At 39.9% G+C, this 16,791-nt stretch overlaps 1 protein-coding gene across 2 annotated transcripts in view; it reads right to left on the bottom strand.

The window, feature by feature from the left end:
- lmbr1 (limb development membrane protein 1) overlaps positions 1-16,791 on the bottom strand; it is a 36,913-nt gene that overhangs the window by 15,844 nt on the left and 4,278 nt on the right. For both annotated transcript variants that reach the window (XM_044340374.1, XM_044340372.1), the window contains exons 2-9: positions 16,596-16,668; positions 15,141-15,180; positions 13,285-13,424; positions 11,268-11,371; positions 4,229-4,355; positions 3,701-3,769; positions 3,506-3,570; positions 3,106-3,178 (exon numbers count right to left, since the gene is read on the bottom strand). In XM_044340374.1, coding sequence (XP_044196309.1) covers positions 3,106-3,178; positions 3,506-3,570; positions 3,701-3,769; positions 4,229-4,355; positions 11,268-11,371; positions 13,285-13,424; positions 15,141-15,180; positions 16,596-16,668 — 691 coding nt within the window. The remainder of the gene's footprint in view (positions 1-3,105; positions 3,179-3,505; positions 3,571-3,700; positions 3,770-4,228; positions 4,356-11,267; positions 11,372-13,284; positions 13,425-15,140; positions 15,181-16,595; positions 16,669-16,791) is intronic.

Genomic DNA, 16,791 nt, shown 5'->3' with positions numbered 1-16,791 from the left:
GGAAAGTTTGAACCCTCCGAGCAAATGTAGTCACAACACAACAGGAAATGTCACGTACAGTTCAACAGCTCTTTTACTCCAGAGACGAACTGAATGCTCGCCCTTAGGGTAGCCAAATCTGCTCAGCCGCAAGTGAACTAATCTATCACCTATGTGCATAACATATCCAAACATGGCCTTACCTGTCACCTCCGACAGATAAATCATTGATCAAATGAGGTTCTTAATAGGCATAAAAATATAATGATCTAACTATAAACAAAGAACAATATCAGCACTTGTTCGGAGCACTAGTGGAAAATTATGAGAATTTCAACTGCAGTATCTACAGTGACATCAATCCAGACTGAAGTTAAATATATCCTTCTTCCCCTTCTGCTGGCAGCATCAAGTAAAAGACTGAGTTACAGCGAGGCAGAGATGCTGAGTGAGGCTTCTGGCGGCCAGGAAGGCCCAGAGTAATTCACCGTATCCTCTCCAACCTTCACCACAGTCGAAAAATTACGTCATCCACAAATATGCTAAACACCATGCTGAGACAACAGAGGCACTGGCAAGGTCATTGTGCCGCATAGCATCTGGACAGGCGCTCTGTTGCTCTGCTATCAGCAGATCAGGGTCTTGAAAGGGCAGTGTGGACAAGTGTGCATCACATTGCCTGTGCTGCAGTATGTTCATGTACTCCAGTTTCAAGATTTTGAGAATACCTTCTAAGCTAATTACCTGCAATCATATACACAATGGGCATTTCTTTGTAGAGTTTGTCCCTACCTACCTACCCTGCCTGAATTCTTTAAAAGGCACAGATTCAACAAGATTCTTCCACTTTCATGACACTTTACTATGTTAAGATCAGGATACTAACCCAATCTTAAGTGCCTTTCATGTTCCTAGCGCCATCTTTATGATCTTTACTCTTCTGTTTTTCCGTTATTATTTTGTTTAAATATATTAGGTTAAAGTAGGTGCGATGTGCCCATAAAGAGATGCACCTGATCACAAATTGGTGCTCAGGATTTGATTGTGACCCAAATGAACATTCTCCAAACTATTATGCCATCACAACCTCCGCAGGTAAGATGGATGCATAGATTCACACTATTTTCTTGAGGTCTAACAACATTCATATTAAGAAAACAAAGTCAATTGTGCAACCTAGTTTTAAGTGATTCAAACATAATGGTGTGTTTTCTTAAAAGTAATTAGTGTAAGCAGTGACATTTCCTTGCTTTCTAATAACAATTCGGGTGGCAACTAAAGGTTATTTTCATTATTCATTAATCTGTTGAATACTTAATCGATTCATTAATTATTTGGTGTACACAAAATATCAAGCAATAAATAAAATTGAATGCCCATTGCAAGTTCTCAAACCCCGATATAACATTCATTATTGCTATATATAATGATTCTAGTTTCAGGTGATTATACACTGCTGAAAACATACTTGAACTGAATATTATATTCCATTTCTACCCATAGATACCCCTAAATCTCACACACTGGTGCTTTAAGTGTTAGCAGCTTATCTGGTAGTTCAAGAGGCATGTCTCTAAACATTTCACTTGTTAGGTTCATCATGCCCATGACAAGGAAAAAAATACACAAATGGCCAATTAGCCAATTTGAACCATAACCGACTGATCTGCTACATTAAAAATATCAACACTGTCATTACAAATGGGCAATTGCATGTAAAGGGAGGACAACAAAGGGCCAGACATGTAAATAAACATAGATCCATCAACTGATGTGACTTAACAATCCACATCTACAAACACAAACTGGGTAAGAGGATCGGGATAATCTGTTTGAGAAGCTGGATGCAGAGCGGACACAGGTGAAGCAAGAAGACAACATTGCTCGCCTCTGGAGTGTGTCCTGTGAACTGTTCCTGAACCGCCTTCTACTCGGCACTTGCAGCAGATCAAAGCAACACGACTCTGGCCTTCTGTTTCACCAATGTGTGAGCGTGAACATTGTGTGCGCATGTACATACAGTATATGCATAAAAAAACATTCATGTCTGATAAGGCTACACTGATCAACATCCTCCTTTTTCTTCTAATTCCCACGTCTTTAACAGGCAAACACGGATTGAAACTTGGCACTGCTGCACTCAGGGAGAAGTTGACCACTGTTATTTTTTTGCCTCACAGAGACTTGAAAAGATCAAACAGTCTTGCAGATGATAAGGAACAGATTACAATTATCCTATCCGTTAGTTCAAAGCGGGGCCGTGTGGAATGAGCCCTAAGGAACCCTACGCTTAGGTGGCAGTCTATGGAGGTGGCCGGCGTAGCATTCGAAAACATGCGTTATCAGGGAATGATCTCCCTTACCTCCCTGGTTTGAAAAGACGCTCATCCTCTTCATTTACTCGCATCTGTACACTTGGTTGCGTGCTTGAGTTAATATTAAAGTAGTTTTTGGAACCTGGCCCAAATACTTCCTGCTTTTTGAGATTATTCAACGTCAAACAAGGAATTTGGGAACACAGAGGGCTGGACATGAAAAGGAAATGCAGGCTAAAAAAATAACGCCTTCACCATTCTCAAACTCAACCTCTTTAAACTTTCGCTTCGTGCCTGAGTCCAGAGAACAGCACAAGTCTCCTGGTCTCTTTTCACAAGTCACTGAAAAGTTGGTGCTCTTTAATGTCCACAGCACCAAGTAAAAAGTTCTTCTAAAAGATTTCATTTCCATCCTATTACCCTGGCTGCCATTCTAGGACTGACATTAAATGAGGCAATCATTTCGCCAGCGGTGACAGTGGCAGTGGAGTGTCATGAATGAATCCTTAAAAACTTCCTAAACATAAAATATGGTCCTTGCCATGGTGGCTGCTTTGCCCTTTAGCAGAAAGCTATGAGAATGGGAGAGCTGTAGGGAAAGGCCAGTGTCACATGTGTGTGGATTTTTTTGCTGGTGTCTGTGAATGTCTGTCTGTGTGTGTGTGTGTGTGTGTGTGTGTGTGTGTGTGTGTGTACCTGGCTGAATTTTCAATGCTAATTGATTCCAGTGTGGCGCACTCCATCACACCCAATAGGGCAGTCATCCCCTCCCGTCCCCTATAATATGCCAACACGTCTCCCACAGACATACCGTTTAATCTCCTCTGAAGGGCTTCCTCCTGCAAATGGATGCAGTAAATCTGCTCATCCAGGTCCTCCAGGATCTGAAGGGGAGGGAGGAGAGGAGGAAGAGATGAAATGGGTTATAATTAGGCCCAAAGTGGGACTGGAGAGATGGCAGATGGGTAGATGAGTTGGTGATGTATTTGTAGTCCTCTGTCGCATGTAAATGGCCGGCAGAGACAGACATCTTTCAGAATGGAGAAGCAAAGTGGCTTCAAGTCTGAGCGGATCTGTTATAGTGCAACTCTGTAGTCTTTCAGGGAAAAATCTAGCTTTAAAAACTGGAATTAAAACCATGCAATACCTTGTTCTACTGATAAAGTTACAGATGAAACTATTCAATATATTTAATTCAAATAATTACTTACTGTTGGCTTCACTAGTAACTGGCCCATGACGGTGAACATTCTAGACAATCCCACAGGAGTGCACACTGCATAGTAGACAGAAAACATCATCATCAGCTTGACCGTTTAACCACAGTAAGATAAACTACTGAACACTATGTCAGTGAGGATATTTTGTTTGCTTCAGTATGTATGAGATTAAATTTAAAGGCTTACTTAATAAAAGCAGTCCTCCCATCAGAGATATACAAGAGTAGAGGTATGGCAGGTAGAATTCCCAAAGGTCTACCAAAAAACAAACAAACAAAAAACAACAACAGCAACAACAAAATCAATAATTTAGTAAAATATAGACTTTACAGGAAAAAGTTTGACATTTTGGAAGCTATGCAAGAAACAGTTCTAGTGCACAAATCCCTGCAAAATCACAGCTTTTCATTTTTACATTTACAGTTTATGAACAGATTAAACAAGTAAGATACAATGTGTTAATTTGTGAACTTTAGAGGTAATGGTAGGTGTAATTTTGGAGTGAGCTAGACCAACTGTTTCCCCCTGCTTCCAGCCTTTATGCTAAGCTAAGCTAATGGACTCCCAGCTCTATCTTCCTAGTTAATGCACAGACATGAGAATGGTATCGATCTACTCATAAAAGCATATTTCCTGAAATGTCAGACTATTTCTTTAAAAATACAACAAGACAATTTACAAACACAAATGATACTGAATCATTTAAAAACATACCGTAGAGTGACTCCATACTGGCTGCGTCATTGTCAATGAGTGCTGATGCCACCCACACAATGCCCAGGATGAGCAGAGCCAGCAGGAAGAGCATCACAAAGGTCTCTAGAATACGCGCCTTAATGCCCTGATAGAGAAAAATGTACAGGAGAGAGAGAAGCTTAATAAGATGTGGATAAGACAAGTGGAATCAGTATCACAATGAAACAAAAAGATTTCTATATCAATATACAGTACGTCATATTAAAGCTCAAGCATTTAAAATCAAATTGATGTTCATTATACTGAACTGGAAGGTGGCATTTCATACCTTTCATGTCCAATTATTAAACATAAAACAAGAGTCATTTTACTAGACATCTCCCTCCTCCTCCCATCCTGCCTCGCTCATACTAAACAGCATCATTTCCATTCACAGCACACAAACATGACATAAACGCTCCCACAGATTCCTGTGTAAAACAGCTCTTTTATACACACATACTGTGGTCTATAAAGTGGGTCTAACAGGGGCTGGTGGTGGCTGAGGTGAAATTAAAAAAAAGAGGAGGGGGATGGGGGTGCTGTAAGAAGCATGAAGCCTGGCTGGGTCAGCTACTGTCTGCGATCAAGAGCAGGCCTTCCATCTGGGGCCGATTAGGAGGTTCCCTTAGCACAGTCGTGTCCCGGGCCGCGCAGACGAGAGGGTTTTGGGGTAATTTGGGTTTTCCGGGTCACAAACTGCTGAGTGGTTAATAAAGTCCTCTTCTACCTGTTCACACAGTTTCCATTTCCCCCCCTGCTGGAGAGCCGAGCTGTCTAGCACTGTAAGATAGATAGGCATTCTTATACACATGTCAGGTTGGCTACCAGGCGTAGGATAACAAGTGCTCTCTGCGTTTGGAGCGCTGCTTAAATTGGGTGCATATGAGCAATTTGTTACCAGCTAACATAATGACTTTGCGGTTGCTGTTCAGCATTTGTCAACAGGTACATGAAGGGGGTCTTTCTTTGAAAGTTCCCCCTGCTAATCATGAGACCGCTTTATAGAATGGAAATGGTTTTGTTTCTGCAAATTAAATCAGACAAGGCTGAGTTGTTTTTTTTTTGTTTTTTTTTTAACTTCATGATATTGTAGGTGATAGTCCTCAACACAGTTCATGAACGTCATCCACCCCACCTGTCCTTTAGCATTTGCATTACAATTTGGGTCACTGGTTAACAGCCGTCTCCTCTCCTATGCGACCTAAAATACAGTCCCTTCTAAATAACTCATTAGCTTTTATGTCTTTTACAAGCACCTCTCTAACAGTACAGTATATACACACACACTCATGGCTCACAGACATATTATGACTGGCCCAATCAGTCCAGACATAGGATGGTAACATAGGAATTTAAGCTTGTTCTCAGATTCCATTCATTGTCAAGGGTGAAAATCCCCTTTAGCATCCTTTTGCTATTACTGAGCAATCACTTGCCTCTCGCATCCTCTGACAGAATTTTCTAGCACAACAGAGAGGAAAGTGGGCAGGGTCTGGAGTGCCCCAGTGTGGCCAAGGTGGACACTGCAGCTACCCGACAGGTAATGTTAAAGGAGGAGAGTGAGCCTTATAGAAACTTGAGTCAGCATTAAATTAACCTAAAAATATGTCAGTAATATATTATGCATGAATAGACGGAGCTAATAAATACATCATAGAGATGATACATCTTAAGAGAACCATGGATGTACTGTTATGCCATTAACAAATTCATCACTCAATGCAGATCAATACACACACACACACACACAGATATACAATGACATGAACATTAATTTTGCTGACTGCCGTGTGCTCTTTTGTACACACTCGCAAAATCAAAATAGATGGATGCTGCAATCAAGCATCTCGCAGCACAGCTCAACAGGGCAGTGGGGAAAACCTTCAACACCGCTGAATAAAAAGGAGATGTGATAGAGAGAAATGAAGGGAGAGAGAGAGAGAGAGAACAACAGAGAGAGACTGGTGGAGGAGAGGAGTCAACGTCTGAGCGCATCTCATTCCCCAGAGGTAAAAGAGGTGAGAGAGGAATGCTTTCAGGGACTTCAGCCACGTCCCACACGCGCTCTCTTAAGGATGCATCAGGACAAGACGAACCCGCAGGCAGGACGTGCGTCCGCTCAAGCGCACCAGTCCACCTTAACAAGCTGCCCATGCCATGCTGAAGGTGTATTCCCTTTAGATAGGTCTCTCAATCATTTATAAGGCTCAAATCATTACCCATTCAGATCATTTAGGGCAAAGGCAATGCTTGTCACCTCCCTTACTATCATCCCTGTTTCCTGCCTCGCTGGAAGAACAATCCACTGTGTCAGACATGATTTAACTGTGCAAGAGAAAGAGGACACTGAACTGTGAGCCCTTATTGGTTTCATTGATCCATCCACATGCATGACGTTGCACACTGAAAGTTCTGTGTAGCCTTAGTTATTGTTGCAAGGAAGAAAATTGAGCACTTTGTTCCTCATCACAAAAGGTAAGCAAGAGCAAATGTTCTCTGCAATAGTCAAATGCTTTGAAATAATTATGGTTTAAAAATAGGTGAATCCATCCAAGCCATCAACATTGATCAAAGATAAAACTGTCAACTGTTGAAGGAAGGCAGGAAAAAAAAAAGAAAAAGACCTGTGCCTTGGCATCCAGAGCGCCCGCTGAAAGTTTCTATTCTTGCCATTCTAAATGTGTAACTACCTCTAAATATAGCAGCTCTGAAATATTCAGCATCCCCCGATCCTCACACCGACATCGAGTGAGGGGCTGGTTAACTGCAGCTTTGCTTGTACAAGACAGCAAAGACTTCCAAGAAATGCATGTAGCGGCCAGCGAGAAAAGTAACCGCTTCATATGCGGTACCAAACAAACATGCATGAATTCCCGTACGCACAGAAGACACACGCACGCTCGACCAGCCAAGTAAATAAACCTCCAAATCCACCCAATTACACAAAGCCGCAGAGGGCCTGGAAACAGTTCACAAGCTTTTTCGCCTAGCTTGTCCTGCAGAAAAACTAAAGTGCAATCTGCCACTGTCTTTGATGTAGTGCTTTGACTGATGAATCCAGCAGAGAGTTCACCTCTGGAAGCTGAAAGCTACCGTGCAATGGTGGACAAGTGTGAAAGAGAGTGTGACGACACTTGTGTTGGATGTTGGGGTGGGGGGGGGGGGGGGAAGAGAGGGAAAGAGTGGGAAAAAGAGACCAAAATCAGACAAAGGAAGAGAGTTAGGTGATGCAGGAGCTTCCTAGTTGCCACCATCAATCCTTAGCAGGTCAGCAGGCGGTGGCAGAGATCATCCCGCGGACCATCCTTCTGCGCACTGTCAGGGGCGTGTGGAACAAGGGCCAAGAGTGTAAGTGAGGGAGGGGGCAGGGTCCTTTTTGCTCCCCAGCAAAAGGACTGCCCTCTTTGCTAAAGACATGCCAGATGCCCAGGGACCTTATTAGTGTATCCTTCAACCAGTCGGCCACAGCGCAATGACTGTGTCAAAGACAGAAAGCAGAGGAGAGGGACACTACCCTGTAAAGCTGCTGAATTAACTTCTAAAGACTCTCAGCCCCAATGACACGAGAGCATGGAAAATGATCGGTATCACATCGTATTGTTCAAACCGTGGGGGGGGGGTTGGCAAGGAAAAGAAAACACTGTCGTGAAAGTTCAGTACCATGGCTTTAGGGATGTAAATTAAAATTCCTGTTTCCATGCTGGTTACATGACTGATTCACCAGATGAGTCAGAAAATATCAGATTTCCTGAAGCTGCTGCCTTTATTTAAATTCTTCTGTTTTCCAAGTTTATCTGCCATCCTACAGTGATGACAGTTTGTTCTGATTACAGAAAGGTGTCAGACTGATAAGTCTTCAAAGAATAAATGATTGTATCCTGGGTTTCGTCAAGCAAAAGGTTGGGACCAAGTACACCTATAGTTGCCGATCAACATAAAACTCTGCCCCACTTTAAGTGATGTAAATGAGTTGGAGTAATTCAGTCAGGACATCTGGCTTTAAAATCAACAAAAACAGCTAAAAATCTGGGACCGAATCAGTCAAGTTCCGAAACTTATCACTTAGTTTAGAAAAACTGAGTCACGAGAGGAGGGGGGAAAAAAATCCTGAGCAACTCGCTTGTTCTTTTTTAAATTCCCAGCTCGAACTAATATGTTGCCATGGTAACGAACATTGTAACAGACAGCTTTAGGGAGACATTGTGACCTTAAAGGAAGGTATGTAAACACCACTTTATATTCTCCGGCTGGCCCTGCCCGAAAGAAGGCCTGGGAAAAATGTCTGCATGTGCAGGAGATTTGAAATAAATATCCAGGCCCCCATTGTGGAGCTCCAACAAAGAGGAGTATCTTAGTAACACCACGCGGGTTTTTCTCGGCGAGACATTTTCTCCCCCTCCCGCCCCTCCCTCCACAATAAACACACTTCTCATCATCGGCGGGTTAGGGCTTAGGATGAGATTGATGAGGAGTTTCTTTAACTACCAGATGAAACCTGTTGGCCCTTTGCTGGGTCAGTCAGGGGGTCAGACTCGTTCCAACTCGTTTCAGGATCAAACACATTTCAATACTCTGGTTAAGACTTAGGGACTTTTCACTACAAAGCATACTTGTAATAAAACACACTTTCAAAAATGTAGGTTTTTATCGAAAACCTACTCAAAATGGCAGGGAAGAATTATATTAAAAATGTTATAAATTCACAATACTGAACATGTGGTTTTTAGCTAGAGATAATAAACTACAAACAAGCGTTAGTGCTAAGAAAATAACACATAAGTAATAGGCCAAGAGGTTGTCATTGTCAAAACTTTTTTTTACCTTGATCTAATTGTTTTGGAGTAAATATAGCTTCAAGATATCACACTCGTCATGTACAATTATTAAGCCAATTTAATTCCCTTGATATAAATATAAGTCTGAACAAAGGGCTGTGCTGATGTCTTCACAGTCTTTGTCAGAACATGCTGATCATCTCAATAAAGGATGACAGGGACGGCTCTCATCATTATAATGCCATCTACTGGTGGTGTGGAGACAACTATATCAGATAAATGACAGGAGTGCTATATTGGGCTTTATAAAAAGAAGCAGACACATTTTTAGGCACCCTAATGCCCCCAAAACATCCCAAACAAAACACAGTACTTAATTTAAGAATACTACTTTATATTCAAGATGCAATGGCACAAATACACCATTGCATAGAGGTTACTAAAACATGATCAGAAGCTAAAAACCTGAACTACAGAACAACCTTTAGTGGCCTCAGTGATGCAGCTCTTCTGCAAAGATTTTAGAACACAGCCGTAAAGTGGGAGACATTTTACAGCAGCAAATAAAGCTAGATCATAACATCTGACATCAAGACCCTAAGTCACTCTGATTCATCCACAATTTGGACAATTTGTTAAACTATTAATCACTCAGGTGACAGAGCCTCTGAAGAGCTGAACAGTTAACATTAAAAAAACATCCACATTTCAATCTTTATTCTGGTGGCGTCTTTTAGTACATCGTCAAAAGTAAACACAGCCACATGAAAAGGCTGACTTGCAACGTTAGTAGTGAAATTCATCATTCACTTCATTTCCGCAGTCAAAAGGACCTCGCAGTGCCATAACATTAGCCCAGAAGGTTAAAATGCCACATAAAACCTTATGACATTGTGGTCTAATGCTGTTATTGGGGAAAGGGATAATATCACATTATAAAAACCTGGATCTGTGTTTTACATTCCTCTTGCTGTCGGCCGCATGATTGACTCTACAGGCAATTCAGTTTTTTTTTTAGTTTTTTTTTTTTTTTTTAGGTGAAACAAGGGTGTCACCTCCACCCCTTTCTTAGCGCACACACACACACACACACACAATATATACCTGGACGTGCACCTCAACATTGAACAGTGCTTCCTCTAAGCAAATTTATGGAAGATCAGTAGCAAGAAACAGTCTTGCTGAAATGAAAAAGAACAAAAAGGGGGAAAACGTGAAAGAGGCCCTCATCCTGCTTCCTACACATCAGGGTCTGTCCTCTGCTGAAGAAATCCAACCGAAACAAATTAGTGGGCTGAGGAAGAAAAGAACTGGCTATACACTACAGTACAGACTAATTTTTATGTGCTTTTGCCAGGAGGGACATAAACCAGAGAGGTTTCAAACTGTGACACAGGATAGAGGTGTATTAAAAGTAAATCTTTCCCCCTCCATTTTGCGAGGCTCTATTGTGCTGTCATGTTGCTGCGACTTTATGGACTTTTGGAACACGAGCCCCCAGCCTCTTTTTTTGGGGGTAATCAATTAAACGAGGAAGTTCGCTGAGCCTTACAACTCGATTATTAGCCTGTCCTTTTGAAGTTTTATTTTAGGGGGCTGGGGAGGGGGTGACAAGGAATCAGGCCTTAAATCAGTGGGGCCGATGCAGCAGTGTTGAAGCGTTTGCAGCCTATGGCCTTATTGGAAGGGTTTGTCAGGATGTGGCGCTGGGCGAAGACCAGATTCAGACTTTCATGGTTAATGAGGTTTCTGCGGTGGCAGTTACGGCCAGTGGCGTGAGTCAGGGAGAGGGCAAGGACTAGGCACCTGCTGCTGCTGTTTTGGATGATGAGAGAAAACCTCTTGCGTGGATAGCAAGGCATAGAAATATATCAATACAAAAAGACAGAAAATAAACCACATTTTCCATTTTATAGTTACTAATTTTTCTGGCTTTAGCTTTAAAAAACACTACAGATTATCTAATTTTCACCTCTGGCTAAGAGCTAATAAATCACTAATCTACAGAATCACAAAAACTGTATAGTGAATTTCCAAACTTTTAAACATCTTTCTCATGATTTTTTAAGTTTATTCTAGGATTTCAATACCCAAGAAATTGTCAAAATCATTTCCCATACTTTCTACTTTGGAAATCCTACCTAAACATGTAGGATGAAAGGAATAAAAAATATACTTAAAAATACTACAATAAAGACTTTAAGGCAACTAAACTAAATTCTGAAACATCTCATTTGTACCTTTTTTGATCCTGCAAATCCCTCAGACTCCAAGAAGAAATAGGCGAAGGGCATCAGGACAAAGAGGCAAAGGTTGGAGAACAGTGACACCAGGTTCCACAGACCTGTACAAAGTATGTGCAAACAATATATTACAAATCAATAAACCGTTCTGATTTCAAAGTTCTTAAGTCTTGGGTTTCAAAAATAAGATTTCCCAGAATTCACTTGAACATTATTGTATAGAAGTTGTGAAGCGAGGCACCAACAGAGTGGGCTCCTGTGGACTGCTGGCCTGGTTATGTCGTGGACTCTAATGCCCCCTGGTGGCTGTTAAAACACCCAACAGCCTAGACAATAGTTTGTAGTCAACACTGACTGTGGACTGTCTGACACAAAGATGTTACATGATGTGGTGGTGTTGTAGATAAAATGAAAGGTTTTAATCAGGGAAAAGAAACTGACTATTTCATCCATCAGCAGTTGTAGCTATTTAAGAATAGAACACAAATACAAAATGTTTTAACAATTTAAGTAAAAAGGTGTCAGCATTTGTAAATCGTCAGAATTTCTCAGTATATGTGCATCATTTGCTTTCATTCTACATGATTCTACAAGTTTGTAAATAACAAAGAATCTCTGTTATTTCAACAGTATTAGATAAATATTACAACAATTCCAACAATATGTTTTATCTTCCTTTTTGTGTTTTACATTTTCAGTTCAGTAGGGTTGAAGCCATTTGACTATGGAGACAAAAAAATCCCTCAGTCCTCATTTCTTGAGTTTTCTCTTGAGCTTCAGTTACACCAGGCATAGTGTCGATGAATGTAACGAGTTACATCTTGAAAGGCATCTTGTAATTGCTCATTTTGTCTAATTAAGAGTTCAACCCCAAAAATATTCAATTTTCATGGATATAAAACAGAATCCTCACATTTGAGAAGCTGAAACCAGCAAAGTTTGCTTAGCAAAAGACTTATACCAAATGATTAATCGATAATCAAAATTTTTGACAATAAATTTTCTGTAGATTGACTGACAAGATAAGCGGTGATTTATAATTTGTTTCATCTCTAGTTTGAGCAGTAGTGACCGCAACACAGAAAACTCAATTTGTGGAAGAGACTAAAAATCAAAGAGATGGGACACTTTCAACCAATGTCAAAGTGAAGCAGATTCAGAAAGAGTTTGCACAACCCAGTTTATTATACAGTCTCTTATCTATGAAGTGATACAGCACGTGTGAAAAAGTTGTGCTGTAACATCACTTAAAGCTGACACTGGATTAATAGAAATGAACAGACTTGAGCATTCAAACTCTGATTTGTTGTTAAAAAAATAAAAATAAAATCACTGTATTAGCTTGTTATTGTAATGTATTATTACACTGTATTATTATTATTATTATTATTAGTAACAGAATTAAAGATATATATATATATATATATTTAATATATTTCAATTTCAATAAAGCAATCATTAAGGATTTAAAACTTTCAAGATAGTTTGTAAAATTGTTGTGATCATTTTAAATAATAAATAATAATAAATAATTTCTTGAAGGGTCACATTTCATACAAGAAATTCTAATCATTTTTGATAATTAAAATCAAATGCTTCTTGGTAGTGAGCTACAATTTTTGGACACCACTTTGCCACATATTGTAGTTTAGGTGGCATTATTATGAATAAGGCGTATGAATTGGGCATTTATATAAATTAGACAATTCATATAAAAGACCAACATCTGACTAATATAACCTACAAATAGAATACTGTTTCAAAAACCAACATTTATCTGGGTACTAAATCACTACAATTAGGAAAGCATGTTAATCAACACACTTACTGATTCTGGCATTACTGTAAACAGTTAATTAGGATTCTAATCATTATTACAAAACATGTTAGAAGATATTTACATTTCAGAAGAGCGGACATACTTTTAAATCAAATGACAATGGGTAAGAAAGGGAGAGAAAATTAGTTAATTAAAATATAAAGAAACATGTTGTGAGCTGTGTGATCTACTGACCGTGAATGAGGGAGCCATTGAGCCACTGAATGTAATAGTTTTTGGGGAAGGAGAGGAGGATCTCATTACTAATGATTGAGAAAGGCAGGAGGAAGACGGCACCCCCCGACATTGCCAGGGTGAAGGTGCACAAGTACAATCTGCGAATGGAATCAAACACAAACAGACAAAAACACACGTACACACAGACACAAACACAAGCGTTAGGACTAGTCCACAACTAACACATAATGCATAATAGATAATAGATTCTTCCAAATCAGATCATATATTACAACTAATTACTTAGTTATTGGAGGATTAATTTTGGATTACATATCATATAAAAAAGAGTCACTTGGTTCACTTTGTGAGAGGAATTAATAAGCAAAAGCAAATGAGGATGTAACTTATTTAGTGTTACCGACCACTTAAATAATTGTGCTTTTTACTTTCAGCTGGCTCATTTTCAATCTACACATTCAATCCAATCATCCTTCTACTCTTCACTTTATTTCTCCCTGCCTCAGTCCTACAACAAAAGACGCCTGGCCTGGCTGTGTTTCTGGATGCTGCCATTTGTGGAGATTCAGAGGCAGTGGGTCTGCAGATTGGGCCCAGGGGAGTGACCATCTGCTCGCTGTTCCTCAGTGGGACGGCACAAAGTCACCACTTCACCACATCTCTAAAGAAACTCATTCATCTAAAATGCTTTCCATTATTTTACTGGGCCCTGAGGTGCCATTTTCCTCAGCTGGACCTACACATGCAGGATGTATGGTGTCTACAGCAGACATCCCTTGAGTGAGATGTGTAATTCTAGACCGTGAAACTTGCCACCACTGTTCTGGCAAATGACACAATCTGTAACACAATCTGAGTATTAGTGTTAATCAGTAAGTGAGGTTACATCCACACTAATACCTTTTCGTTTTAAAACACCTAATTTTTGCTACGTTTACGCCTAGCGCCCACACTACTCTGGCGTTTTCAAACCCCTAAAACAGAGACTTTTGAAAACGCTGCTGGCCACATTTTAGTTTGAAAACTCCCAGATAACATTTTAGTCTGGACAGGCGGAAACAGGCGTTTTCATCGTTTTGAAAACAATGATGCAGACACCCACGTTCGCTTCCTGATTGGGTCTCATCAGTCACCTTAATTTGTCATGCCCCTATCACGTGACCCTTTTCGATGACAAAACAAACATCAGCCTTGAAGGGCTGTTCAAGGCGTTGGTCATCGTCGGTCCAAACAAAGAAATCTCTGGTCTTAATTTTCGCCATTGCTGTTCTTCTTCTGCTGTTATGTAGTATTTTCTGCAACTAAGCAACCAACCGCAGAGTAGACAGTCTGATTCCTGTTGACACCGACACATACATGCCCAGTGTACATGAATGGTCATGTGATATGCATTTTCAGGCATGTTAGTATGGAAGGTGGACTGAAACGGTGCTAAAACGCTCATGTGGACAGACATCCTTTTTGTTTTAAGTGTAGTGTGGATGTAGACTTAGTGCCGTACTTTTCCAACTGATGTGATGTAATTAGTAATTAGTGACATTCAAATGATTTCAATTGCGTTGCATCTGACTTTTCTAATTTAAGACTTAAACATAGATGTTTTAGAAAATGGGATCTGAAGGCCCACCACAGAGACCCACAGGGAACTGTGTCTTTAAAATGAAAGCCCACCATAACGTGGAGGTTCTTTTTATGATTTAAGTCAGATTTTTTCCTCAAAATTTGACTTTAAAACCAAATGAATTTCTTAAACTTTCTTTACCTCCCATTCTTTACTTATGTTAATTTTATAAATACAAACTTAGTTTACTAGTTTCTACTAAATAATAAAGTAACTAGTTAGCATCACTTACGATATTCTGTTGACGACAGCATCTTCATCCTCATGGTCATCTATAAAGGAAACCAAATCACTTCAGTCGCAGGGTGATTAGAGAGTGACCTTATGATAAAAGGTCCACATTTCATACATCATATTATACTGAATCCAGTACGTAAGAACACAGCATTGGCAACATTTTTTATTAGGGACATACATAATATAGTCTGTCAGATGGCTGAAATTTGTATCAATATATCGGATGATATAAAAAACATTTGTTAAAGAGTGTCAGGACTGTGCAATAGCTCGATCAAAACATGTTAAACATGGAGACCTTTACTCCACTGCTCATCTGACAGCTGTATGAGGTGACCTATTCCAGAAAAATGCCTATTCACCAAAATGCCAATTTACAAAAGGCCAAATAACAAAATTTAAAATAATATTGGACCCATACAAATAATACTTAATAGCCAAATTATCATTTCATTTTAATTATAATGCGAAAAAAATATTTATGTGACAGTAACAGATAAAACAGGTCATAAGACATTAGAGCATGATCTTAAAAGATCATCAAAATCTTTTAGATGGTAAATATTATCCTCAAATAAACTGTATTAAATCGTGCATGTGATGGCACCTTATCTTTCACAAACGGCTCATTATTTATAATTCACAATTCATTTTTGCTATAAGTATAAAGATTCGGCTACCACACAACCTAGGTGTAAGAAAAAGAGCAGCCTAGATTTCTACTGTACAAAACTCCAGAGAGGAGTTTCTGGTGCAAAGTGGTCTACTTTCAAAATGAGACAAGGGAAGCCCAGGTGACCAGAACATACTATATTTGTCCTGGGAAAATGGAATGCAGTTCATCATGCCTGCATGGGCCTCTTTGTTTTCCTCTCCACTTAACTCAGTCATATTTTTAGTTAGTCATTTCTGTCTGCTGCAGCTCAAACGCTGCGTCAGAGACGTTACAGGAGGACAAAGTACAGCCTTCTCTAGAAGATCTTATTGAATATTCGACTTTCCTTGAGTCTTCACTGTTTGAAAATCATTCTGAAGGACAGGTTCAGCCAGTATAAGCCTGATTGTTATAATTTGACAAATTGTATTCATGTTGCTAAAGCCTTAAGAAGCCATTTAGGGTGGATACAGTTTACACTGATACCGAGCTGACTGTGGCAGGCTGCTCCATAAGGATGGGTGCGGTTTCTCACGCATACACCTTAAGCCTTCTTGGCCCTGACTTCTTTTCAGTCTTGACACAATGAAGCGCTCTGTCTATGAGCAAACACAGCATAAACAGACAGACAGACCAGCCTCTACAATGTTTGGTGAGAAAATGTGTCCACTGTGGACTTATTTCTGCTGTTTAAGTGTTACAGATGCTTTATGACGTGTGACGGACTCACTGAGGTACATGCCAGTTTCTGTTCCCACGGAGTGAGAGGTCATATATTTTTACATGTACACTTACCACTCTTCCTCTTGTATCGAGTTATGATGCAGTAGGACACAATGTAGAGGACTGCAAACAGGAGGAAGCAAATCTGAAACAAACACATAAGAGTCTTAACCTTTAAGGTTTCACTATGACTGCAGATGAATCAGCACATCAGGAAGCAGTTACTATATCGACAGTACATCCATACCACAGACTATGTTTAATACAT

Source organism: Thunnus albacares, chromosome 21 (genome assembly GCF_914725855.1).
Source record: "Thunnus albacares chromosome 21, fThuAlb1.1, whole genome shotgun sequence".
Lineage (NCBI taxonomy): Eukaryota > Metazoa > Chordata > Actinopteri > Scombriformes > Scombridae > Thunnus > Thunnus albacares.
The sequence above is the reverse complement of the archived record's forward strand: the minus strand, read 5'-3'. Positions and strand labels throughout refer to the sequence as shown.